Source organism: Onychomys torridus, chromosome 8, assembly GCF_903995425.1.
Source record: "Onychomys torridus chromosome 8, mOncTor1.1, whole genome shotgun sequence".
Taxonomy (NCBI): domain Eukaryota; kingdom Metazoa; phylum Chordata; class Mammalia; order Rodentia; family Cricetidae; genus Onychomys; species Onychomys torridus.
In genome coordinates, this window is record NC_050450.1 from 41,864,500 (window position 1) to 41,889,208 (window position 24,709).

The 24,709-nt window shown below is 51.9% G+C and overlaps 1 protein-coding gene across 2 annotated transcripts; it reads left to right on the plus strand.

Annotated features, from left to right (window-relative positions):
* The first annotated feature begins 16,738 nt into the window (after positions 1 to 16,738).
* Positions 16,739 to 23,802, plus strand: Irf1 (interferon regulatory factor 1). Of its 2 annotated transcripts, none has more exons than XM_036195597.1 (10): positions 16,739 to 16,976; positions 17,976 to 18,067; positions 19,428 to 19,527; positions 20,285 to 20,461; positions 20,548 to 20,597; positions 20,698 to 20,830; positions 21,001 to 21,126; positions 21,582 to 21,631; positions 22,451 to 22,586; positions 22,844 to 23,802. In XM_036195597.1, exons 2-10 carry the CDS (start codon positions 17,981 to 17,983, stop codon positions 22,966 to 22,968), a joined length of 984 nt encoding a protein of 327 aa, XP_036051490.1. In that variant the 5' UTR covers positions 16,739 to 16,976; positions 17,976 to 17,980; the 3' UTR covers positions 22,969 to 23,802. The 2 variants fall into 2 exon arrangements, with proteins under 2 accessions (XP_036051490.1, XP_036051491.1); XM_036195598.1 differs by lacking the exon at positions 16,739 to 16,976 and adding an exon at positions 17,165 to 17,396.
* Positions 23,803 to 24,709: the final 907 nt, after the last annotated feature.

Genomic DNA, 24,709 nt, shown 5'->3' on the forward strand with positions numbered 1-24,709 from the left:
TGCCTCTCAAGTGCTGCTACCACTGCCTGCCTAGTTTTTGTTATCATTTTTAATTAAATTGTATTTTAAGAAAGATTTTATTTTTAATTGTGTGTGTGTGTGTGTGTGTGTGTGTGTGTGTGAATATGAGTGCCAGTTCCAGAGGAGGCCAGAAGAGGGCATCAGATCCCCTGGAGGTGGAGTTATAGGTGTTGGGAACTGAACTCAAGTCCTTTGCAAGAGCAACCAGTACTCTTACCATTGTGAATCTCTCCAGTCCATGAATTGCATTTTTGTTTTTATTTATTTATTTTCATAAATTGTCATTTATTGTTATTATCATCGTCGTTATTATTTATTTGTGTGTGCACTTGTAACACTGTGAATGTGGAGGCTGGAGGACAGCTTTGAGCAGGCAGTTCTCTCTTTCCACCTTTGCAAGGAGCCCTGGGATCAAACCCAGGTGGCCAAGCTTGTGTGGAAAATGCCTCTACCTGCTGAGCCACCCCTCTGACCCTATGGTTCATTTTGAGACAGGATCTAATGTGGCCCAGGCTGGCCTTGGACTCATTATGTAGCCTAAGATTAACTTGAACTTCTGATCCTCCTGCCTCTACCTCCCAAGAACTGGGATTACCACAATGCCCAGTTTATATAGTACTGGTGAACTACCCGGGGCTCCACACGTGCTAGGCAAGCAATCTATAACCACTAGCCTTCTTTGTTTTTGGAAACAGGGCCTTGCATAGCCGAGGCTGGCCTTAAACTTGCTAATTGGCCAAGGATGATCTTAAATTCCTGGTCCTCCTGCCTCTACTTCCTGAGTACTGGGACTGTCGGCGTGTGTCACCTACAAGGAAGCCCTCCTTCACATAAAGCCGAACCCCTAGACATGGGTCCCAAAGGCCCTACCTGGTGGGGACCTGCTCACCTCACTGGCTCTTCCTACCTCTCTCCACTCCCCCCATGCTGTATTGCTGTCCACCACGGCTTTGCTCCACCCACTCCTCAGCTTAGAGTGCTCTTCTGCTGATCCTATCAGAGAGCTGAAAAGTCACCCTCCTCAGAGAGACTTTCGCTAGACCCCAAATGTAAGGTGACCTTCTTTGGACTATGACATCATACTATCTCATGTCTCTACAAAACAGTTATCATGGTGTGGCAGTTTCTTTGTTTGACAGCTGCCTACCTGGACTGGAAAATGAGTTTCAAGATCAGGGATTCCTACAGAGCTGGAGAGATGGCTCAGTGGTTAAGAGGAAGGACTGTTCTTCCTGAGGACCTGGGTTCGATTCCCAACACAGCACCCTCCTAGGGGCTCACAACAGTCTATAAGAGAGGTTGTCAACAGTCTGTAACAGTGGTTCTCAACCTTCCTAATGTTGCAACCCCTCAATACAGCTCCTCGTGTTATGGTGACTGACCTCTAACCATAAAATTATTTTCATTGCTACTTCACAACCATAATTTTGCTACTGTTATGAATCATAAATATCTGATATGTAACCTCTGTAAAAGAATTGTTTGACCCCCAAAGGGGTCAAGACCCACAGGATCCACCATCTCAGTTTCCCAGCACCAGGACACAGGTGTGCTTTGCCACACTCAACCTTTTAAATGGGTGCTGGGAACCAGAACTCGGTCCTAATACTTGAGCAGCAGGTGCTCTACCCAATGAGCCATCTTCCCAACCCTATGTAGCCCAGGCTGGCCCAGGGCTCCTCATCCTCCTGTTTCTACCGCCGAGTGCTAGGATAATGGGTTTGCACTACCACACCCACTTTCCCAGGCCTGTTTGTCAAAAGAAATCGGACCCTTCTGGGCTCCAGCTCTGTCTGGTGTCTGTGAATTGATTTCCCTTCCCATAAATCCCAGTGTGGTGGCTCAGCATCCACACACTGGTAACACAGGAGAACAAGGCCCACGTGTGCCTGGGCAGTTCAGCCAGCTAGGCACTAGGTCTCTGTCTTCCTGGCTCCTCATGCAGGCTTGTTTTTTCCCCAGGAGATGGAGAGCTCTGAGATGCAGCTATGTAGAGCATCTGCTGCCCTGGGATGAATCAGGAGCCCTTTGCCTGAGCAAGGGGCCTCTCTGAGTGTGAAAGACAATAGTCCCATCTACACTGTCAAGGCTAGTAACAAGTTTCTTTGGGAAGCCCTGGTCTGTGCTTCCGAGAGGCACAGAAGGGGGTGGCCTCAGTCCTTGCTGGCAAACAAAGCCCCAGATGCACTGGCTTCTGTTTGTGTTCAGACAGGGTCTCTTTAGTTCAGTCTGGCCTCAAATTCAGTATTTAGCCCAAGATGACCTTAAAGTCCTCCCCCAAACCACCCCCTCTTCTTCTCCCTCCTCCTCTTCTTCTTCTAGGGTTGCCAGCCTCATGTAGACCCAGGCTACCCTCAAACTCACTATGCAGCCAACGGTCACCCGCATGGAGTTTAAGCTCATGGAGCTGAGGAAAATTCTGTTGCACACTTGATCCCACACTCCCAAGCACACCTTGTTGTCCCGGTTTGACTCAGCACAATGTAATTCACCTACGTGAAACTGGAAAGTCTATGGGTCCACAGAGGTGCTCCTGTCCACAACTTGTGTATTGTCTCGTGGCCCTGCGAAACAGGACAGAGTTTAAATGAATGCATGTGTGCTACAATTCTCTGTTCTCAAGTCCCTACATCAACTCTCCGTTCTGAGAGATGCAAAGAAATCATGGGTTCAAGGGTTCGTTCCAGTTCATTCACAGAGGAAATCACTTTGAAATTGATGCGACACATTTGTTTTTAATTCTCTTAAATCTATTGTGTAGACTCAACTGCATCTAGAGGGGTGCACAGGTTTTCTGAACCCAAGATTAAGGTCCTAGAAATAGGAGCTCTAGAACCAGGTTTGGGATTTAGCTCAGTGGTAGAGCGCTTACCTAGCAAGTGCAAGGCCCTGGGTGGAGAGGCGAGGAGGGGAGCAGAGGGGGGTGAGGGGAAGGATAAGGGGAGGGGGGAGGGGAGAGGGGGGGAGGGGGAAGGGAGAGGAGGGGGAGGGGGAAGGGAGGGGAGGGGAGGAGGAAGGGAGGGGAGGAGGAAGGGAGGGGAGGAGGAAGGGAGGGGAGGGGAGGGGAGAGGAGAGGAGAGGAGAGGAGGGGAGAGGAGGGGAGAGGAGGGGAGGGGAGTCTGATCCTCCTGCCTCCACATTCCGAGTGCTGTGATTGCAGGGAACCCCTCCACTCCTGGTTTATGCAGTATCAAGGCTTCATGCATGCTAAGGTTACACTGAGCTACATCCCCAGCCCAGTACTGGCTTCCTGTCTGGGGTGGAGAGTCCTGGTGGCCCGGGGCCTGGTGAGCAGAGCTCCCCCAGGCAACACTACCCCCTTTCTGTGACAGAAAAGTTCTGGGAACTACACATTGCCCATGGCTAGGCTGCACACACTCCTGACTCACCTGTGAGTCAGGACACACCAGGTCCTCTCATGCCTCTGGGCGTTATCTGGAGCTCCAAAGTGGTGCCTGTGTCCCACAGCACTGGCCCGGAGCTCAGGAGACATGTGTCCAAGGAGGCAGGCAGCTGCTCCTTGGTGCTTTGGCATTTCAGGCTGGTCTGATCCCACCTCCCTTCTAGGTCTTAGCTATTGTTACGAGAATGTGTTTTGGTGTTATTGGTTTTCAGTGTTTTTATTTGTTTGTTTTGGGACAGGGTTTCTCTATGTAGCCTAGACTGACTTCAAACTCTTGATGCTCCTGGGTGCTATGATTACAAGTGTGTTCCAATATATAGGCTTGACCCTCAATCAATCAATGTCCCCCTCTCCTTCTCTCCATCCCTCTCCTGTCTTGGGAGAGAGGATCTCATGTAGCCCAGGCTGGTCTCACACTCACTATGTAGCTAAAGATGACTTTGAACCCTTGCCACCCGCCAAGTGTTGGGGTTATAGGTGTGCACCAGCATATTCATCGAGACATGATTTCTCTGGGTAGCCCTGGCTGTCCTGGAACTTGCTCCATAAGACCAGGCTGGCCTCGAACTCACAGAGATCCACTTGATTCTGCCTCCCAAGTGCTGGGATTAAAAGGCGTGTGCCACCATGCCTGGCTATTCTTCTTCTCTATAGAGTGCCTGAGGGAACTGCCCTCCATCGGCCCAGCCCTTCAACTGAGTCTGAATTCTCTGTGAGTCCAGGGGGCTTGCTCAGGGGAACCCACAGGTTCTTGCATCTACTGACAGGGACCAGGGCTCAGCCTTTGATAAAGAGGGTGGATACCTGCATGAGAGCAGCTGTCCCTTAGCAGTGACCTTAGAAAACCCCATCTCCACCTTTGCCTGGGTCCTGGCCTTTCTGGCATCTGTTCAAAGGCCACTAACCAGGAAGTGGGTGCTATTTACCAGATGGCACCTGCCTATCTGCTTTAGCCAAAGTCCACCTTTCATTCTTGCCCTTCCTGCAGGCTTGGCAGTATCGGCCCCATACCTCTTTCTCTTCCCTGAACCCCCAGGCCAAAAAGGGAGATGTAGTTCTTTAAACTTGCCAATGTGGGGTGCTGCTGCTGTAGGGGGCTGAGCTTCAGGGATCTGAGGCCTGAGAGCATAGGTGGGCCTGAGGGCACTCGGGTTTTGCTGGACAAAGTGGACCCATAGACAAGCCCCACCCAGCAGTGGAGGCCACCTCCTCCCCCTCTCCCCCTGCCATGCCCACAGAGCCAGGGTACAAAGGACAAAACTGAGCAATCTGAGGCATCGCTTTAGTCTCTAGCTATGATCACCAATGACCAGGGCACTCGTGGGGCAAGCTGAGACCTTTTGACCTCTTGCCCTACACTCTAACTCAAGTCCCTTGACCCCAGTCTCAGGCCTTGGCCTAGCTGTGGCCATGTGTGCACAGAGGGCAAGGTACATGGGCTCTCTCCTTGCACGGCCCCAAGAAGGAGACCTCAGAAGGCCCAGAGATTTTGCCCCCATCTCTCCTACATCCCAGCCATACCCCAATCTCCATCCTATGACTTGGGAAGCATCAAGATACTCCAAGTATTTGCAAACCTAGACTTAGGTTCAGAGGATTAAAGCGTTTCTGCCAAGTCTGCTGACCCAGTTGAAACTCTGGGTCCCATTCAGTGGATGTTGTCCTCTGACCACCACGCATGCACAGTGGCTGCTGCCTTTCTCTCACCCCTAAATAAATACATGGGCGTAATTTTTTAATTAAAAAAAAGGTGCCGGGCAGTGGTGGCGTACTCCTTTAATCCCAGCACTCGGGAGGCAGAGGCAGGCGGATCTCTGTGAGTTTGAGGTCAGCCTGGTCTCCAAAGCGACTTCCAGGACAGGCACCAAAGCTACACAGAGAAACCCTGTCTTGAAATACCAAAAAAAAAGGGGGGGGGGGCAAACAAAAAACCCAGAGTCACAGCCCTACCACACCAGTGATGGGATGATTGCTTGAACTGCCTGCAGTTACCATCGTCACCTCTAGGGTGCAGCAGGGGCTTGGACTGGGGCGAGGCACCGATAGCCAACCTTTAAGGAGGCACTGACTCTCAGGCACACACAGACGCAGAGTTGGTCCCTGAGAGTTCGTTCTTCCTTAAATGCTGATTTACTGACTGCCTCTCCCTAGAGGACTAGTGGGAAATGATCCACAGCAGCTTGGGAGAATTTCATCAGGCTCTAGTCAGGGACCCACTGACAGCCAAGGCAAGCCAGGTGGGAAAGAGTCTGTTCTGCCTTTTTGAGTTCCAGGCAGGCCTTTCTAGGCTGTCATCCCGTGTCTCCCTCACCCCACCCCTCCATCATGGCCTCTCTTATCCCTTGGTCTGTGGACTTTGGCTCATGCCCCTCAGGCCTGGTTAGAGTGGTACCTCCTCAGAGGAGCCATCTGTGAATACTGACTGAGACACCTTGCTCCTCTCTCCACCACGGCAGCATCTGTTCCTTTGCCGCCTACTCCAGGTGTGTCTCCTGTGGGAGGTAGCCAAGCTCCCTCCACCCTTGGAGACCTTCTATGTAGGCCAGGGGTGGGGACCTGTGGACCGCCTTACTGAACAACACACCCCACTGGCATCAGACACCCTAAGTCTTCGGCATCCTGGAGTTCCTGCTCTATGAGAAGCTGTGTAAGCCACTGACTGGCACCCAGCCCGTGCCACTGTGGGAAATGCTCTATGATATTCCTGAGGAATCTTAAGGCATGGGTTTTGTTTCCTGAGAAATGACAGACAAGACACCACAGGCCCCTGGCTCTGAGCTTCTTCTCCCAGCAGGCCATGGTGCATTCTGCCTCTACTGACAGAGCCCAGTCCTGCGGGACACCCCCCTGTACAGCACCGCGTGATGGCTACCCGACAAGGTGACACCCTCCCTGTGTGGTCTGTCACTCATCCAGCTGGAGGCCAGCATTATTTCTTCCTGACCATTGGGTGGGGGTGGGGTCCTCTGCCTACCTCCTGCCTGCGGCTAGACAGGTGTCCTTTGGGGTTAGAAGTTTATTAGAGGAAGGGTAAACATGGGTACACAACAGACAAGCAAGCAGCAGATGGGACTCTGAGGAGAGTTTAGGCCCAGAGCGCAGAGTGGGAGTCCCCTCTTGCCGGTCTCAGAGAAAAGGGGTGGGGGAAGGTTTAGAACTGGAGTCTGAAGCCAGACTGCCCCCGTGTCCTGGGTAGCAGCGGAGAGGGAGTGAATTCCTGGGAAGGAAGTGCTACCACCAGTAATCCTCTGATGACCCTTGGAGTCTGGCAACCTGAAATCTGTGACCTTCCTAGGGAAGTGAAAATGGCATCTGCCATTCTCCAGGAACCCCAGCGGCCGGGCTGGCCGGGGTGAGGGATTCTTCACACCCATCTGCTCCCAGTAGGGGGCTAGCTATTTCCTTCAGGGAAGGAAGGGGCTGCAACAGGTCAGCGGCGACGTGGCCTGGAGCCTAACACTGTAGTGGGGAGAGACAGGATTCTCTCACCTTGGTCTCTCTCAACCCAAACTCGCCTTCCAGGAAAGGAGGAGGGGCATGTAGCAGGAATCTAGAAGTCTAGCCCCTTGTTTTCCATCTGGACAGTTCTTTCCCCAGGACTCTTTGGGTCTCAGTAGGACTTCAAGGGACCACACCTATGAAGAGAGGGGATATAAAAGGGGGCGGAGGTCCCACAGGAGGGACACAGTTGAGCAGAAACAACCCCCAAATGCCACTCAGACAAGCCTCCCCTTCATTCCCTTCTACTGAGGCAACACAAGTTTTTGTAGAAATTGTGGTACTGTAAGGATTATCTCAGGGGAAATGTATACACTGTGAAGACCCTCCCATTGATCCCCTTATTCCCCCCCTCCACTGGATATCCATCCATCCATCCTTTCATCCACCATCTATCCATCTACTCATTTACTGTCCCGTCCATCCACCTACCCACCCTCCTACCCATCCACCCACTTATACATCTCCTACCCTATCCCCCTACCCACCCTCCCTCAAGTCCATAGGACCACTGCTTTATGCTGAGCCCCAGGCTGGTCCTCGAGGCTACAGTGGCAAGCAGCATGTGCCTTCCTCTTGTCCTGCTTTTCTTCTACAAATACGACCTCCGGTGAAATCCAGCACAGACACTTTAAGGCCCTCTTCCAGGCCTGCTTTATGAGCTAGGATCAGTCCATTCTCTAACTCAAAAATCCTGGGACCGAAGAGATGGCTCAGTGGTAAGAGCACTTGCTCTTACAGAGGATCCGGATTATGTTCCCTGCGCACACATCTGCAGCTCATGCTTGCCTGCAACTCTAGCTCCAGAGACTCTGGCACCCCTTTCTGGTCTCCTTGAGCATTGCACACACAAGCACACACACATATAGACAAGCAAGCAAATACATGCACATATAAAAATGGTCTTAAAAAGTACATCTTAAAAAGCAAAGGCCACCAAAAGCCCCCTAGCCACAGAAGGAAAGGACAATAACACATTCTCTCTGGGGCTTCCACTCAATTGTCATGGCTGCCCAGGCACCCTCCTCTCTGGGGCAGCCCCCTGGAATCGGGATTCCCAGGCTGAGTCACCAGGAACTGTATGCATAGCACCAACTCTGCTCTTGCAGGATTTAGAGTTTCCCAAGTCCTCTTCTAGGCCATGGCAATTCTGAAGTCAGCTGGAAAAAGCAACACTACCTTGTCAAGGGCCACTGCTTGGCCTGTCTGACTGCCTCCCCTTTGGCACGCTGCCTCTTTCCAAATGGCCATCACTACTGCCTTCCCTGTCCCCAGCTCTTCTGGACCAGGGAGCTCCACTGAGTTTCATCCCTGTCTTTCCAAAAACCATGGCTTCAGCTACGGCCTCAAAGAGGGAGATCTAAGAATTTAAGAAGACACAGGCTTTAGGGTGGCCCTGCCCACCTTGACCCAAGATTCTACTTTGGACTGAAGATAGAGCTAGAGTCTACTCCCCCAAACTCCATCCTGGCCTGCCCCATTCCCTGCTGAACTTCCTGGCTCAGATTCAGGCCCAACCCACAGTCATCCCCGACTGGAGCTCTAGCTTCTAAGGACAGAAGGAAGTGGCCAAGCCTGCAGCTAGCATTCCTCTGGGATGAGGTCAGTCTGCTTGCTGCCCAGGGACCCATGGGAGGCCAGGGCTCAATCACTCATGAGGGGCTGAGTCCATGCCTCCAAATCAGCTTCACTGATTGACCATCACTGGGCCCTACCTCTACGTTTAGCTGTTCCTAGCCTTGAGCTTGGCAGGCTGGACTGGGCAGGAGGGTTAATCTCTTCTTGAGCACTTAGGGAGAAATCTCGCCAGTAGAAAAAGGTAGAGAGTTGACCAAAGAGTGCACATGAACCAGCCCAGTTCCCAGCGCCAGTAATCCCAGAGTTTAGAAAGTATGGGAGATGAGGATCATGAGTTCCAGGTCAGCCTCAGCGACACAGGAATTTGAGGTGAACTTGGGCTACAGGAAATCCTATTTCAACCCATAGGCATGCACACTTGCCATGATGTGGCTCAGTTAGAAGTGTCTGCCTAGCGTGCATCAAACCCTGGGTTAGACCCCCAAGCTGCAAAGACAAGGCATAGTCACCCACATTCCAGAGGCAAGTCAGGAGGATCAGAAGTTCAAGGTCAGTTACACAGGGAATTCAACAACTGCTTGGGGTTATGTGAGATCTTGTCCCCCTGCAGAAGCAAACAATAAAACCCTATGACTCAAAGAGGGACAGTCAATTCTCAGGTATCACCTGCCTTTACAGTCCATCCTCAGCCAGTGGACCATCACCACTGTACCCTGTGGGACCACCCCTCTGCAGTCCTCCCTTGGGCTCCCCACCTTCTCTGGGAACAAACAGCCTGTAGAAAACTAGGCAGGTGCACTGAGGTGGGGCTTTTCCGGGGCTGGTTTTCCCCAGTTCCCACTGGAAGTTCCACTGAGCTGCTGGCCAGGGACTCTGGACATGTGCCCGTCCCTGCTGCCCGCCTTGAAGCAGAGCTCAGCGCTCCCCGAGCGGTTCCGGGAAACTCCTCGATTTCCTTGTTGCCTCCATGTTGGCAAGAAAGCGAAACCCAAGCCCCGCCTCTCCCGCCCGGTCGGACAGAACCCAGAGAGTGTGGGTGTTGGGAACTGGGGTTCAGATGCCCAGCCAGGTCACTGAGCGTATACACCCACCACCCCCCACACACACCCCTGCTATTAAGATACTGCGAGTTAGTATCTCAGGTTACAATAGATGATGGCATGTTTTTGTGGGACATCCTCCAGCACTTCTGTACTCCTACTGTATGCCTACCAACCCCGGGGGAAGGGTAGGGAGAAGAGGCACAGGCAGAGGGGCTCTAGGTTCGCCAGCTTCAGCTCTCCGAGGTGTGATGGCGAGCACAGAGTTTAGCAACTCGCCCCAGGTCACACAGTTTATAGCTGCTGAGCTAGGTGCAAACTCCTGGCGGCAGGGGAATGCTGGGCGGGGGAGGAAGAAGTGCTCTGGCCGCCGGCAGGTGAGCTGCCTGGCACGGGTGGGGCAGGCAGCTAGTGTGCAGGCGGGGGAGAATACAGGCGTAGGGTTAGAACGTAGGCAGCCACCTGGGCCGCCCAGCTGGGAGGCTCTGCGGTCCTCCCGCCCGCCCGCTTCTCCCTTTCCAGGAAGCCAGCCAGAGCGGAGACTGCAACTCACCCCCACGTCGGGGCGGATCAGGAATGTGGAAGTTGGCCCAAAGGGCCTGGTTGCCCACTCCTCCCCGAATCACGCACACCTAGCATCAGAGTGCATCACGTGGAGAAGAGGGGGTCCACCTTAGGGCCAAGCCAGGCGGGAAAGCCTGGTGTGGGGTAGGGGTGGCGCCTCGGCTACTCGGCAGGACTTGTCCCCAGGGGAGGGGTGCTGCTCCCATCCAGCCCTGCCCAGGGTCACGGCCTTTGGGCCTGGCCTCACAGTCTCCTCGACTCGGCTCTCCGGGCCCCACAGGGCGGATGGGAACTGAGGCCTCTTTCCTCCCAATGCTGTGTTTATAAGAAATGAAACTCCGCAGCGGGCCCCAGTGGCAGCCCACACGGTCACACGCACACGCCAGCGGGCGGGGGAGGGGCGATGAGTTCCGGAGCGGCACCCACACCGCCACCACCTTGCAGCGATTCCAGCACAGCGCAAGGACTCTGTGCTTTCCCAGTCAGCTGCTGCCTCCCACTCTCCGAGTTCTGGATTAAAAAAAAAAAAAAAGAAAGAAAGAAAGAAAAATAACGGTACAACGTTTATTCTGCTGTGTCATACAGCGTGAGTGCCAAAGCTGTGAGCGGGGAGGGGCTGGTCTCGTGCCCGGCAACTCCCCAGAGCCAAACTTCGGGCTAACCCTGAGCAGAAGTGCGATTCCCATTTATTGAATAAGTTAAGATTTCCTTTCTGCCCTAGCGTCTCATAGTCACAATGGTGGGACCTGGAGCTTCATGTCAAGCTTTGGGATGGTTTTGGATGCTTTGATATCTAACTGTGTCTTTATTTTTAGTCAGGCTCTGTGTAGCCCAGGGTGACCCTGAACTGCTGATCCTCCGGCCTCTACCAGTACCCCGAGATTACAAGTGGGCACAGCACCTCATTAGGTTTATGCTATGCTGGGGATCGAATCTAGGGTATCATGCATGTTAGGCAAGCACTCTACCAGTTGACATGGGTCCTGTGAAAGCAGAGCCTGGCTGCTAGGAGATCCTTTGGGTCTGCAAGTCTGGAAGGCCTGCTGAGGGCTTGTCTGTTCTGGGGAGCTGTCAAAAACCTAATTCAAGCCTCACCAGGCCGGGACCTGGTTTCCCTACCTTGGATTTCTGAAAGCGTTTCCCACCCCCGTCTGTTAGCACAAGCATGGGGGTGTCTGTATAACACGAAGAGAATAGTCATCAGATGAAGGAGATGGGGTGACACATCCTTTTAGCAAGGAACTCTAGTGCCTTCCAGGTGCCAGGTACCTGCTGGAGAGTCTAAAGACTGCAGCACACGGCCTTGGTGTAGTGCTTGTCTCCAACGTGTGTGTGTGTGTGTGTGTGTGTGTGTGTGTGTGTGTGTGTGTGTATGGGTTGGGGTTCCAGACTCCTGCGGCTCGGGAGTGGTAGGACTCCCACTTAGAAGGTGGTTCTGAAATCATAACCAAGGAGGCAGAACAGGAGGGAGATGACAGCAGATGAGAGGGGAGAGGCTCCTACAGCATTTGTGTGTGATCTGCGCGCGCACACACACACACACACACACACACACACACACACACACCCTATCTCATGTACCCCAGGCTGGCCTGGACCTTACTAAGTAGGCAAGGATGACCTTTAACTTGTGATTCTCTAGTCCCCCGTCCCCGTCCCCCCACCACCGCTGGAATTACAGAGATAAACTACCAAGCCTGGTTTCTATGGTGCTGGGGATGGAACCAGAGCTTTATTCATGCCACACAGGCACTCTGTCAATCGAGCTATACATTCTTGGGTCACCCCCTGCATTAGGATCACAAAAGTCACGTTCAAGGAGACCCTGCCAGCCCCTCTGGAAGTCTGGAGAGCCTCAGGGCCCACCTGAGAAGCTGCACAGTACACTCATTCTAATTGAGCCAGGGTACTTAGGGGAGACACGCTATGCCTATGTGTGCCGCTCAGCAGCGTAGGCATCCATCCTCCTTCAACCGTCAGCTAAACTCCAGCTGTGGGGTGTGCTGCGGCTCTGGCCAGAGTCTTACAGAAGAACGCACCCTGTGCTCCCTGCTCACCGCGCAGGAGACACTGGGCATGAAGAGATAAGACACAGAAGCTCAAACCGGAGGGCGAAGGGAATTGGGGAGGAGTTCTGATTGGCTGCTTTGGGGGCATTCATAGAAACGGGGCCTTTGTTCTGAGTCTGTAAGCGGCAGAAATGGAAGCCAAGTGTGGTGGAGCACTTCTGCAACTCCAGGACTCGGGAGGTGGAGGCAGGAGGATCAGAAACTTAACGCCACCCTTAGGGGGCAGGAGGATGGCTTAGCAGGTACAGGAGCCTGATGACACCTGTCTTTGTTCTCTGGAGCCTACATAAAAGCCACAAGGTGGAAGCTAAGGACCAATGCCCTAGGTTGTTCTTGCCCATGTGCTCCATGGCATATGCACCATCATACATGAACATGCACACAAGCATAAACAATAAACATAGTTTATTTTTCCAAACAGGGTTTTACTGTGCAGTCCTGGCTATCCTGGAACTCACTCTGTAGCCCAGGCTGGCCTCAAACTCACAGAGATCCATCTGCCTCTGCCTCCCGAATGGTGGGATTCAAGGTGTGTGCCGCCACCACCTGGCTTAACCGCGTATTTTGAAAGGGACGACTTGGGGGAGGAGAGGCTGGTAGAAATGGAAGTTAGTGGAGAGGAAGAAGTATTGCTGAGTATTGGGGAACATGGGGTCTCTGGGGCAGGGAGGGCAAACAGAGGGAGAAAGAGGTGAGGAGGAGAGTGTTTGGGGCAGTGAAGCACAGTGGAAGACTGATGGTTTCCTGTCGATACCTGTCATGTAAGGGGTGTTTAATGGTTTGGGATAGTCTATCTGATTTCATAGGGAAAAACTGCAAGAGATTTGACCAAGAGTCTCACTGGCTTTGATTCATGAATTAGGCATGACTCACAGATTAGAGTGAGTGCTCCTGCTGAGCGACAGCAGGACGGTTTCTGTAAGGTCAAAACAAGGAAACCAAACAGCAGAAAAAACCTGATTGGCTAATGTTAGGGTGGTTCAGGGTGCATTTTCAAGTCTTGAAGCAGAGAGGACTAAAAACTCCTGTGCTTAGGAAAACCTGGTTTGGTTTAGGATCTGTGTGCAAATCTTTTAAAATTTCAATTAATAATGTAATACTTAGCATGAGTGATTCCATTTTGCTTGGTCTGTTGGAGCCTGGTGCAGGATCTCAGTCCAAAATAGTGGACTCTGATAATTTTGTTTAAACAATCTTCTCAACAATTAGGAATGATGGGCAGAGATTTTTCTCTGGTTTATATCTAATTGAGGCCCAGAGAAGTAGTCATTTCTTTCTTTAAAAAATTTATTTTAGTTTTAATTGTGTGTATAATGGGTGTGTGCATGTGAGTACAGGTGCCCATGGAGGCCAGAAGAGGGCATCAGATTTCCAGGAACTGGAGTCACAGGTGGTTGTGAGAGGCCCAATGTGGGTGCTAGTATCCAAACCCAGGTCCTTTGCAAGAGCAGCAAATTCTCTTCCCACGAAGCCCACTCTCCAGCCCCAGTGGAGTGAGCGGCAGATGCATAGATTCCAAGCTTTCAGACTCCGTCCTGTGTTCTGTTTTCTCCCCTCTTCTAAGAACAACTGAAGGGGCAGGGAGTGAGGTGGGAGTGAGATGGGAGAGCACTCACAAAGCCTAGGTTCCGGGCCCAGTACCAAGTATTCCAGAGGAAGTGGTACATAGCCACAATCCCAGCATTTGATAATTCAAAGCAGGAAGATCAGAAATCCAAGGTCAGCCTGGGATACATGAGTTGTTTCAAAAATAAAAAGGGAAAAAACAGTAACAATCAAAATTTTAGAAACTTAGCGGAGGGGGGTGCAGGGGGGGTTGTGGTGGTGCACACCTTTAATCTCAGCACTTGGGAGGCATAGGCAGATGGATCTCTGTGAGTTCTAGACCAGCTTAATCTACAAGTTCCAGGATAGCCAGGGCTACACAGAGAAACTCTGTTTTGGATAAACAAAAAACAAAATGAAACTCAACAAGGGTTAGCAAAAACAAACACACACCCCAAACAACAAAAACACAGCGCCCCCAATTATAGGCAGATTCTTACAATTTCAAATCAAGCACCAGGCAAGCATGGTGGTCCAGACTTGTAATTCTAGCACTTGGAAAACAGAGGCAGGAAGAGGAGGTATTCAAGGCTTACCTGGGCTACAAGAAAGCCCTCTTTCCAAAAAAAAAAGAAGCAAAAATAAATTAAAAAATAAATAAGGATCCCTAAAGTCAAAGTGGAAAAAAAAAACCCTTACAGAACATTTAAAAGATATAAATGCCAGTTTCAATGGTAAACCCTAACAGTGGGGGGTAGGAGGAGGTGTGTCCTAAGCGGAAAATTGTTAGCATTTGTGTGTAGATTTTGCTCAGTGTTTGTCTCTATTGGGGAAAAAATGGAAATAACCTAAATGTCCTACAACAGGGTATTCATTGGGTAAATTTTTATTTATCCTTATGACAGAAAACAGGTACCCATCACTAACAATGCTGCGGATGGACATTCCAGGACATGAACTGACTTTCATTATGCATACCCACACCGGTATTTTAATGTATTTTGTAGTCTCCAGACGCTTTCAACGGGGTCTCTGTGGGCTGCAAGAGTTACAAGTTCCTCTCCCTAATCTCATTTTGAATTTTCCAAGGACGGTGTCAGGCTGTCTCAATACAACAAGCACCTATCTGCTGCTCAGCAAGCAGGTGTCATGACTCTGAGTCACTTGTTCAGAAGGTCTTGGTCCTGGTAGCAATTCTCACCCTTATTTACCACTTCAGAGACCTCACATCTCACCTCCCCATTCATTCCAGAGTCTCAGTACCTTCCTCCAAAAGGTCCTACTGCCATCTTGACTCTCCTAGCCCCTCAACCTCTTCTAGGAGCCAGGGAAATGATTGTCAGGTACAATCATTCATCAATGGATGTATTACAGCTTGCCACCCTCCAACTGGGTGCTGTCCTCGAGGGGCAGCTAGGGCAAGGATAGTGATGCAGGAGAATGACACCATGGAAGATTGATTTACTTGTGAGTCAGAAGCTGTGAGGAAGGGAAGGAAGAAGCCTGAGGGGCCAGAGTGCCAGAGTCCGTGCTCGGCTTGATCTGTTGAATGGTTCTGAAAGGGGGGAGTGTGGAATTGAGAAATGATAACTATGAAACGTAGAGAGAGGTAGGCGCAAAAGAAAAAGAGATACAGGATAGCTTTGGGAGGGATCGGGTGTCAATACCACAGACGACTGAGTTTATTACTCACAGCCTTTATATACCCAAAGCAAGGGGGTAAAAAGACCTCCCCTTTTCAAGGACATCATGGTTTAAGGTACAAAGTACAGCCAAATGTCAACACCTCCTTAGTACTCAAGACATCTGGTAATCACGCCTTTCAGCAAAGCATCCTGTAAGTATAAAACACCTGGTAACCAAGCCTCTGGCCAAAATTCCTGTGCCTTACGGGGTAAAACAAGCTCGGACTCTCTCACCCTGAGTCAAGATGGAATAAGGCCGCACTATGGAATCTCTGTGGGCCCCCACACCAGAGTTCTGGATGGAACATGTACACACTAACCCAGCCACTCGGAGAACAAACTGGCAAGGTTTACGAGTGAACACCAGTTAACCCACACAGCCTGTGCCAACCCCTTGGGACGTGGCTTCTTGTTCTTAGATTCAATGCCTTGGCCACAATTTCTCTATGCTACCCAGAAGGCCTCCAGAGCCAGGCTTTGGGGACTCAGAAATGACTTCAATACTATCAGGGAGGATAGTAACTCTTCTTCCAAAGGCTACGGTGAGGTTGTAGCGTTAAGGCAAGTCTTAGCCACTTCTGAATTTCCCTCCACTCCTTTGGTCTAAGTAGTCCCAAGGGAGGAGGGTCACCTTGGTCACTGCTAGAACCCCGTAGGGTACAGGAAAGCACACACATCATCTCTCCCCATCATGACACAATGCTCTCCCATCACCGCAGACTAACAAAGGGGCTATAGCCATTATGTGGTTAAGGAAATTAAGATTCCCTGCGTCCTTCGACAGCTGTGCCTGCCGAGGAGTCCAGGCTGGGAGTTCCTACTGAAAAGCAACTCCACATAGCACCTGCAGCAGGCTAGGCCGTCTGCCTCAATTTCCCAGAGCAGTTAAGAGATGTCACCTAAGGCAGTATAAGGACCGAATCCCTCCCTTCTTGACACTTCATTACCAGAGTGATTTTTAAGGGTGATTCAGTTCCGGGGGTCCCTTCTGGAGAGGGAAGCAGGTGTCCTGGAAACCTAGGAGTTAGAGGTCCCGGGTGGAGGAGAGGGGGAAGACTGTCACAGGAACCAGCGGGCTAGGAGCATGCAGAACGAGAAAAGCCTCGCTTTCCAAGACAGGCGAAGGGGCCGGAGGTGGAGTGGAGTGCGGGGCGGGCCCGCGGGAGCCCCGGGGCGGCGGCGCGGGCCCGAGGGGGTGGGGAGCACAGCCTCCTTGTACTTCCCCTTTGCTGCTTAGCTCTACAACAGCCTGATTTCCCCGAAATGATGAGGCGGCACCGGCCAATGAGCGAGCGCAAGAGTCCCGGCGGGGGCGTGGCCGAGCCCGGGCCGGGGAATCCCGCTAAGTGTTTGGTTTTCTCGGCGGCGCCACGGACTCGCCAGTGCGCGCTACTCCTTCGTCGAGGTAGGACGTGCTCTGAGACTGAGCCGAGCGGAACCGGGCTGAGCCAAACCAAGGTCAGCGGAGCCCGGCATCCCTGACATCACTCGTTCTGTGCGCGCATCGAGTACCTACACCGCAACCGGTGCCTCGCTCTCTCGGGTACCCTGTGCGGATCCTCCTGCTGCAAAGGTGAGCGCATCGGGGCTGCGCGGGTACCGACGGGCGGCGTGGAACAAAAGGCGCGCGGGACACCAGGAAGTGGGGGCCTTGGACACCCCGGGCCGGGGTGGTGCGCGGGCTCGGAAGGGCGCTGCGAGCGAGCGGGCGGGAGGCGGGCCGCGGCGTGCACCGCCCCCTGGCTGCGCTCGGCGGTCTGCGTGCGCGGAGCCGCTGCGGGGCCTCTCGGTGGCCCAGAGCGTCCGTCACGCGCATCCGCGAGCAGTGCTGGGGGGTCTCGGACGTGCGCCCGCGCACACTTTTGGCGGTCGTAGCTTGGCGCCTGGGCCCCAGGTTTCGGACCCACGGTGCTCGGTGGCAGAGGTCGGCTCGCTGCCTTGAGTGGCCGGACCCTGTCGTGAACTTCAGGGGTTTCGGGAGGAGGTGCCACAGGTGTGGCTTACGCCACTTCTCTTTGCAGCAGGGGAAACCAGGCCGGAAGGGGTTGCATAGGTCTCAGCCTATGCGTTGTGGGCACGGGCTGTCAGAGGGGGCATAGACTGGATTGGGGGATGTTGGGGGTAGTGCCCGAGATGGGCACTTTGTTGTCCAGCCTGGAAGGTGCAGAACTGGAGGTGACAACAAACAAAAGTAGTCCCTTCCTTTTCCCAAAGATTGCATTTGGAGAGAAAAGTTCTGGCATTGAAGTGTCTGTGGGCTCTTTTTGCACATAAGTCCTGAAGCCATCCAGACTTACGTGCTTGTCACCTCCTGAGACTGGCTGGGAGAGGGTGAGGAAAGGGGCAGCTGGTTTTGCCCACAATGGTGGGAAGATTTGGAGAGCAGTTCCATTCTGTTGTAGGGTCCCTTCTCTATGACTGTAGGACCTGGTACCTGGCTGATGGCAGGGGAGGGTAATGACCAGGGTGTGAGGGCAGGGGAAGGTAATTGAGTGGCCTTGGGTGGAGCGGGGCAGTGCCCAGGATTGTTTAACAGACCTCCAAACACAGACCTTCCGTCTTCTCCCTCCAGCCGCCATGCCTATCACTCGGATGCGAATGAGACCCTGGCTAGAGATGCAGATTAATTCCAACCAAATTCCGGGGCTGATCTGGATTAATAAAGTGAGTGTTACTCTGGGTTTTTTTTGTTTTTGTTGTTTTTGTTTTTTTCCTGCCAGTTTTAAACCATGACCTCTTGGGAACCAGAGTTTCACTAGTGGATAAGAGAACAGGAAGATGTATTTCCCAGTGGGTGCTGCATGCCAGGACATGCAAGGTCGGACTTGTCCTCCTGTGTTTTCCTTCCTGAAGCTGTGGCCAGCACGCCCTCCTAAAGACACAGTTCTTAGCCCCAAGACTCTCAGCATCTGCAGAGCAAGTGAGGGAAACTTGCTGTGCACATAATATGATAGATGGTTCCAGTTAGGTAGACAGATGATGCCAGGCAGGAACCTGACTGGCTCAGTAGAGGACCAAGGAACCACAGCTGGTACACATGGCAGTGGAGACCACGCAGACTTAGCAACAGTACTAGCATTGGGAATAATAATTACTATGTGCTTGGTTCCCATCTAAATAGGCTACCAATACTGTGCGTGTTAGTCTTCATGGTGATCCTGTGAGATGGGTCTCAGATGAGGAAACTGAGGCACTTCATGGTAGATTGCAAGATCACACAAAAAGCGTGAAAGCCACGACTGAACTCAAACAGACTTGACAGAAAGTCTGTGTAGTTGGTGATAGCTCAGCAGGGAAAGGCCCCTGTTGCCAAGCCTGACAGCTTGACTTTGATCCCCACGTCTCTGATAGAAGGAGAGACAACTCCTGCAGATTGTCCTCTGACCTCCACAAAAGTGCCCTGGCTTTCGAACACCCCTGACACACACACAGATTTAAAAATAAAACAAACAAAAACCCCAAACCACAAAACCCTCATCACTGTGGCTGTTGTTCCCATACATACTCTTTTTATTAAAAATAAGCAGCTCTCTGACACACCCTAAAAACCTTTTCTCTCTCTTTGAGGTACATAGGCCAGCAATACACAGGCAGTCAGCATCCATGTCTGGTCTAGGGCTCCCTTGGGGGTATGCCCAGGACCCTATGAAGGAGCCAGTGGTTCCAGGTGTCCTGAGTAGACACTAATGCAGGAAGTTCCTATGTTGCAGTGCTGTGAGCCAGAGAAAAGCATCAGAGACCTGCCAGGCCAGGGCGGAAAGCGGGGCTTCTTAGGGCTCTTAGCACATCTGCAGTAGGGCAGGGGTGTCTTTGCTGAGCCCCTGGTGCTGTGGCTCATCAGAACCCAGACCCTTCCTGCCAGATGCAGAAGGGCCTGTTGAAGGCAGTCAGGATGGGTCAATCTAGGCCAGATGTCGGGGTGAAAAGGGGAAGTCAGTCTTTTCCCATCCTTGGGGGCTGGGCATACTCAGCCACAAAACCTGTGGTCTCTGAGCTGACACAGTTTTATGTGTCTACTATTCAGGAAGAGATGATCTTCCAGATCCCATGGAAGCATGCTGCCAAGCACGGCTGGGACATCAACAAGGATGCCTGTCTGTTCCGGAGCTGGGCCATTCACACAGGTGTGCAGGGTAGCGGGGCAGAGGAGAGACAAGGGGAGGCTATCACTATGGAGGCTCTGGGTGGCCCCAGCACAGCATGCAGAATTATTGGAGCAGGGGATGAGGCGCACCTGTGTTTCTATAGTACAGAATCTATTGTTTTTAACAAGTGCCCAGAGGATTTATAAAGGCAAGAATCTTAGAAAGCATGCCTTCAGAGAGTCTGTAGCTAGAAAACAGATGTTCTTGGAAGAGACAGTTGTGAGTCAGGGTACCAAGGAGACTTTCATATTCCTTTCTCAAGGTGCGGGCTAAGGTCCTTGGCCCAAGCCTCATCTGGTTGGTGGTCTCCTTGCAGCTTTTTAGGAAATAGGATCTCCAAAAACAACAACAACAACAACAACAAACCCCCAAAAAACCCAAAAAAGTAAATAGTCTCTTCAGTCCAATTCAGACCTATTAGTAACTGTCCGTGTTGCCCACTCTGTGCCTACTCATACTGTGGAAACATCAGATAAGCCTCATCCTTAGCAATCTCTGGCTGCTGAGAATATAGGCAGGGAGACTGTCATGGCCCAAGACATGGAGCGCAATTTGGGATAGAGACACTCAAGTGATCCCTTCACATGCTTGCTGGATGTCTGAGCCAACCCTGGACATATGAGAACCCCTAGGGCCTGTCACCAGTGTTTTTTGCTTGTTTTCACCAGTATGGATGATGGGATACATCTCAGCCCAGGGAGCAGCAGCTAGATACATTCACTCTCCTGTTCTGTAGGCCGATACAAAGCAGGGGAAAAAGAGCCAGATCCCAAGACGTGGAAGGCAAACTTCCGTTGTGCCATGAACTCCCTGCCAGACATCGAGGAGGTGAAGGACCAGAGCAGGAACAAGGGCAGCTCGGCTGTTCGAGTGTACCGGATGCTGCCACCCCTCACCAAGAACCAGAGGAAAGGTACCCAAGGGCACAGGGTCCCCAGAAGGAAGGGAAGGAGGGTGGATAGAAGATCGGTCAGGGCTCACAGGCTGTTTGTCCTGCAGAGAGAAAATCCAAGTCCAGCCGAGACACTAAGAGCAAGGCCAAGAGGAAGGTGAGTGAGGCTCTGAGCAGCCCAGCCTTTGTTTGGTCAGTGTAGGTAGGGTGGGCAGGGAAGGGTGCTACAACAGGCCTGAGCTGTCTCCTCTCTGCAGCTGTGTGGAGACTCCAGCCCCGACACCTTCTCCGATGGACTCAGCAGCTCCACTCTGCCTGATGACCACAGTAGCTACACCACTCAGGGCTACCTGAGTCAGGACTTGGATGTGGAGCAGGACCTTACTCCAGGTGAGCTCGCCAATCTAGCTCGGGAGCGCGTAGGTTGGGTCTGGGAGGCAGCATGGAGGCAGAGAGTATAGTCTGTTGTGAGGCAGTTGCAGGGTGGAGGTGCAGATGCATTGCAGACTCAGAAAGCATGCCATCCTGACCTGCGCTTTCTGCTGCACCCCCTCCCCCAGCACTGTCACCACCCTGTGTCGTCAGTAGCAGTCTCCCTGACTGGCACACGCAGATGGACATGATGCCAGACAGCACCAGCGAGCTGTATAACTTTCAGGTGTCACCCATGCCCTCCACCTCTGAAGGTTTGTACTCTTGAGTCTTGAGCGGGAAATAGATGCTTAGAAACATGCATGCCATTGAACTGATGGAGCTGGAACTGGGCCCTGCTAAACCCAGCCCCCAGGGCATGAAACAAGCCCCTGGGACACAAGAAGGCAGTCCAGAGCTTTGTTGTGTTCCAGGCCAGGAGGAAGGGAATCAGGCCATATCTTGGTCAAAGGTGGCTAGAGAGCTCCTGGCTTCTCTGCCCTTAGTTGTCTGAGGGTGAGGAAGGAAGTAAAGGGGTGGGATTCGGCTTTGCTCCATAGTTGGGGAAGGTGAGTCATCAGGCCGGGTGTCCTGTTCTGGAATCTCCGGAGCAGGCAAGATGCTGGTTGGAAGGCTCAGGGTTGGGGGCGAGGGAGGGGTGGTTGCTGCAGCTGGGGGGTGTGGAATTGCAGGGCAAACATGCATGGTCAACCTCTGCCCTTTTTCACAGCTGCAACAGATGAAGATGAGGAAGGAAAGTTAACTGAGGACATCATGAAGGTAAATCCCTTTCCATACCCTAGAAGAGAGAGCAAGCCGGGGGGGGGGGGGGGGGCTTCCAAATCAGTGTGGGCAGGTGCTGTTGTTGCTTGGCTGCATAGCCCCAAGAGTACCTCCACCCCATGTGTGTGTATGTGGTGGTGGTGGGGGAACTGCTGCTGGCAGGTGGGAAGCCTAGTCTCTAGCAGGCCATCCTGAAGCAAGCCTCAGGGTCCCAGACAGCTGTGAGTCAATCCCTGTCATCACTGTGTCCTCCGCCCCAGCATGCCCAACCCTTCGAGTTTGGGAAATGCACATCAGGTTTCAATAATCAGCTTTTGGGATCTGTACTAAGATGACTTTTTAAAAAAAAAATTAAAAACTTTTTTTTTCCCTTAGCAAGTTCTTTTGCATTTTTTTTTCCAGCTGCAGTTTTCAAAGTGACTAAAAGTTTTTTGAGGTAGTTTAATCCTGACTCTGGCCAGTGAGCACAGAACACTGAGATGTGGATCTAGTTCCTTGTCTTCAGCCTTCCTGGCTTGTTATGCTAACCTTTGCTTTAAGTTGCCCTGCCACGTGCTGTGTCCTCCCGGAGTTGAGGGAAGTCATGCAGATTCTGTGCCAGAGGGTGGGGATGGGAAGACAGGGACAGGGACAGGGCAGAGGCCAGCAGGGCCCAGGGAGCGCTGTGCTCCCCTACACTTGGGCCTTGCCTGGACAGTTCTGCATAGTGTCACCCATTGGAGAATCTAGTAATGTTCAAGGGTTAGCTTGGGAAGGGTTAGCTCAGCGAGGGAAGGGCCGCAGGGTACAGCTGACGGCTTCGAGGTCTCTCCTCAGCTCTTGGAGCAGTCCGAGTGGCAGCCGACGAGCGTAGATGGCAAAGGATACTTGCTCAATGAACCAGGAGTCCAGCCCTCTTCTGTCTACGCAGACTTTAGCTGCAAGGAGGAACCGGAGATTGACAGCCCTGGAGGTAAGAGGTCTCCAGGTCCTTACGGGTTCTGGGAGAAGGAAGAAACCATAATTATGGAGACTGGAAAATGCTTGGAGGCAGAGGCAGATAAAAGATCCTTTTAAACTGGGCCAGCAGGTACAGCAGCGAGCTGCTGTTCCCGTGCTGAGGCTGGTCTAAGGAAGGATGAGCTGTGCTTGCTGTGGACAACGTGATTGGGACTCTCATACTCTTCCTTATGAAGCTTTTTTTTTTTTTTCTTTTTGGATATTTTCTAGGGGACATTGGGATGGGCATACAGCGTGTCTTCACGGATCTGAAGAATATGGACTCCATCTGGATGGACAGCCTGCTGAACCACCCTGTCAGGCTTCCCATTTCAGCCATTCCTTGTGCACCGTAGTTTGGGTCCCTGACCCATTCTTGCCCTTCTGGATGAGCAAGGCCTGGCATCATGGTGGCTGTGATACAGAAAAGCTAGACTACTGTGGGCACCTTCACATGGCAAAGTGTAGCCCCACTGCCAAGCAGGGGAAAGACTACCCTCCTTGGGTCAGTGGACTCTCAGGGCTTGGAAGACCAGGGTCTGAGTCTTTCTTGTGAGGTAAAGCTGGCCCTAACTCCCAGGAAGATGGAGTTGGGGTTATGAGATTGGTATAAGGTGGAGGATATTAAAGCCTTGTTGCCTGGAGAGGGTCTTGTCACTGGGCTGGCCCTGAGGGAAACAGGCCAGTGACCTCAGACCCCAGGGCTGGCTCTGCACTAGGAGACATTTGCACTAAGTGAGTCCTGTCCCCAAAGAATTGCTGCCCTTCCCAGCCGAGCCCTGGGATGGTTCCAAAGCCAGTGAAATGTGAAGGGAAAAAATGGGGTCCTGTGGGGTCGGGATCCGTTAGCCTCAGAGGAGCTCTGCCTCGCTACCTGCTCTCGCTATGGGGCTCAGGAAAAAAAAAAACATGGCACTTTCTCTGTGGACCTTGCCACATTTCTGATCAGAAGTGTACACTAACATTTCTCCCCAAGTCCTGGCCTTCCCATTTATTTATACAGTGCCTTGCCTGGTGCCCACTGTCTCTCAGGCCTTGGCAGTCCTCGGCAGGCCCAGGGAGGGGGTTGTGAGCGCCTTGGCGTGACTTTGACTGTTGGAAACGCCACCTAACTACTAAATTGTGTTTGATCACATGGATCTGTGTAAATATGTATATTTGTCTTTTTATAAAAAGTTAATTGTTTACAAGGCATGTGGCTTTTTACTTAGAAATTGTAATCTGTTTTACTTTTTATGGAGACATTCTGATGGGAATCTTCGCTGGCATTCTGCCTGAGCTCTGGCTGAGCATTGACATGCATCTGTCATGAATCTTTCCACTTATGGTCAAGAAGATGGCAGGGGAGGGGAGCCATGCCATGTCACAGGGACATGCTCATTTATACTCATTTGTCATAGGATAGAGTTAAGTTTTTATTTTATTATTATTTTTTTTTATTTTTGGTTTTTTTGAGACAGGGTCTCACAAAGTAGCCCTGGCTGTCCTGGAACTCACGATGCAGACCAAACTGCATGCTGAGTTTGGTTTGTTTTAATCACATTGTATTTGTTTGTTTAGTGTGTAAGCATGGAGGTCAGAGGCCAACTCATAGGAATTGGTTCTTTAACTTTGTGGGTCCTGGGGTCAAAACTCAGGTCATGAGGCTTGGGAGTTGATTTTGAACTCTTGGGCGCTGGTTATCTGTTAGGCTCTGGCACAGCCTATCTGTAGTGCTGTACCAACAGGTGCTCTTCCAAACAATGAACAATTGGTACGGCCATGACAGTCGCCACCAGTGTAGACAACGTCCCCAAGGCCTGCCGCTCTAGGTCTCATTTGATGGAAATGATGTCTACGCTGTACTGATGCTAGTCACGCCTGGGAACTAAGTACCTGAAGTGTGTCCAATGGGACATTCAGGAACTTGACTTTTAATTTTAGTGAAAATCTCAATAGCTCCCTGGGACCAGCAACCATAGTTTGGACTCATCTGTGCTAAATAACAGGTACATCTTGGGGGCAGATATGAATGACTGACAGACAGGGGCACTGACTGCAGTCCAAGCCCACCTGGATATTTTAACAGTGCTGAATACCAACCCCACAGCAGACTGA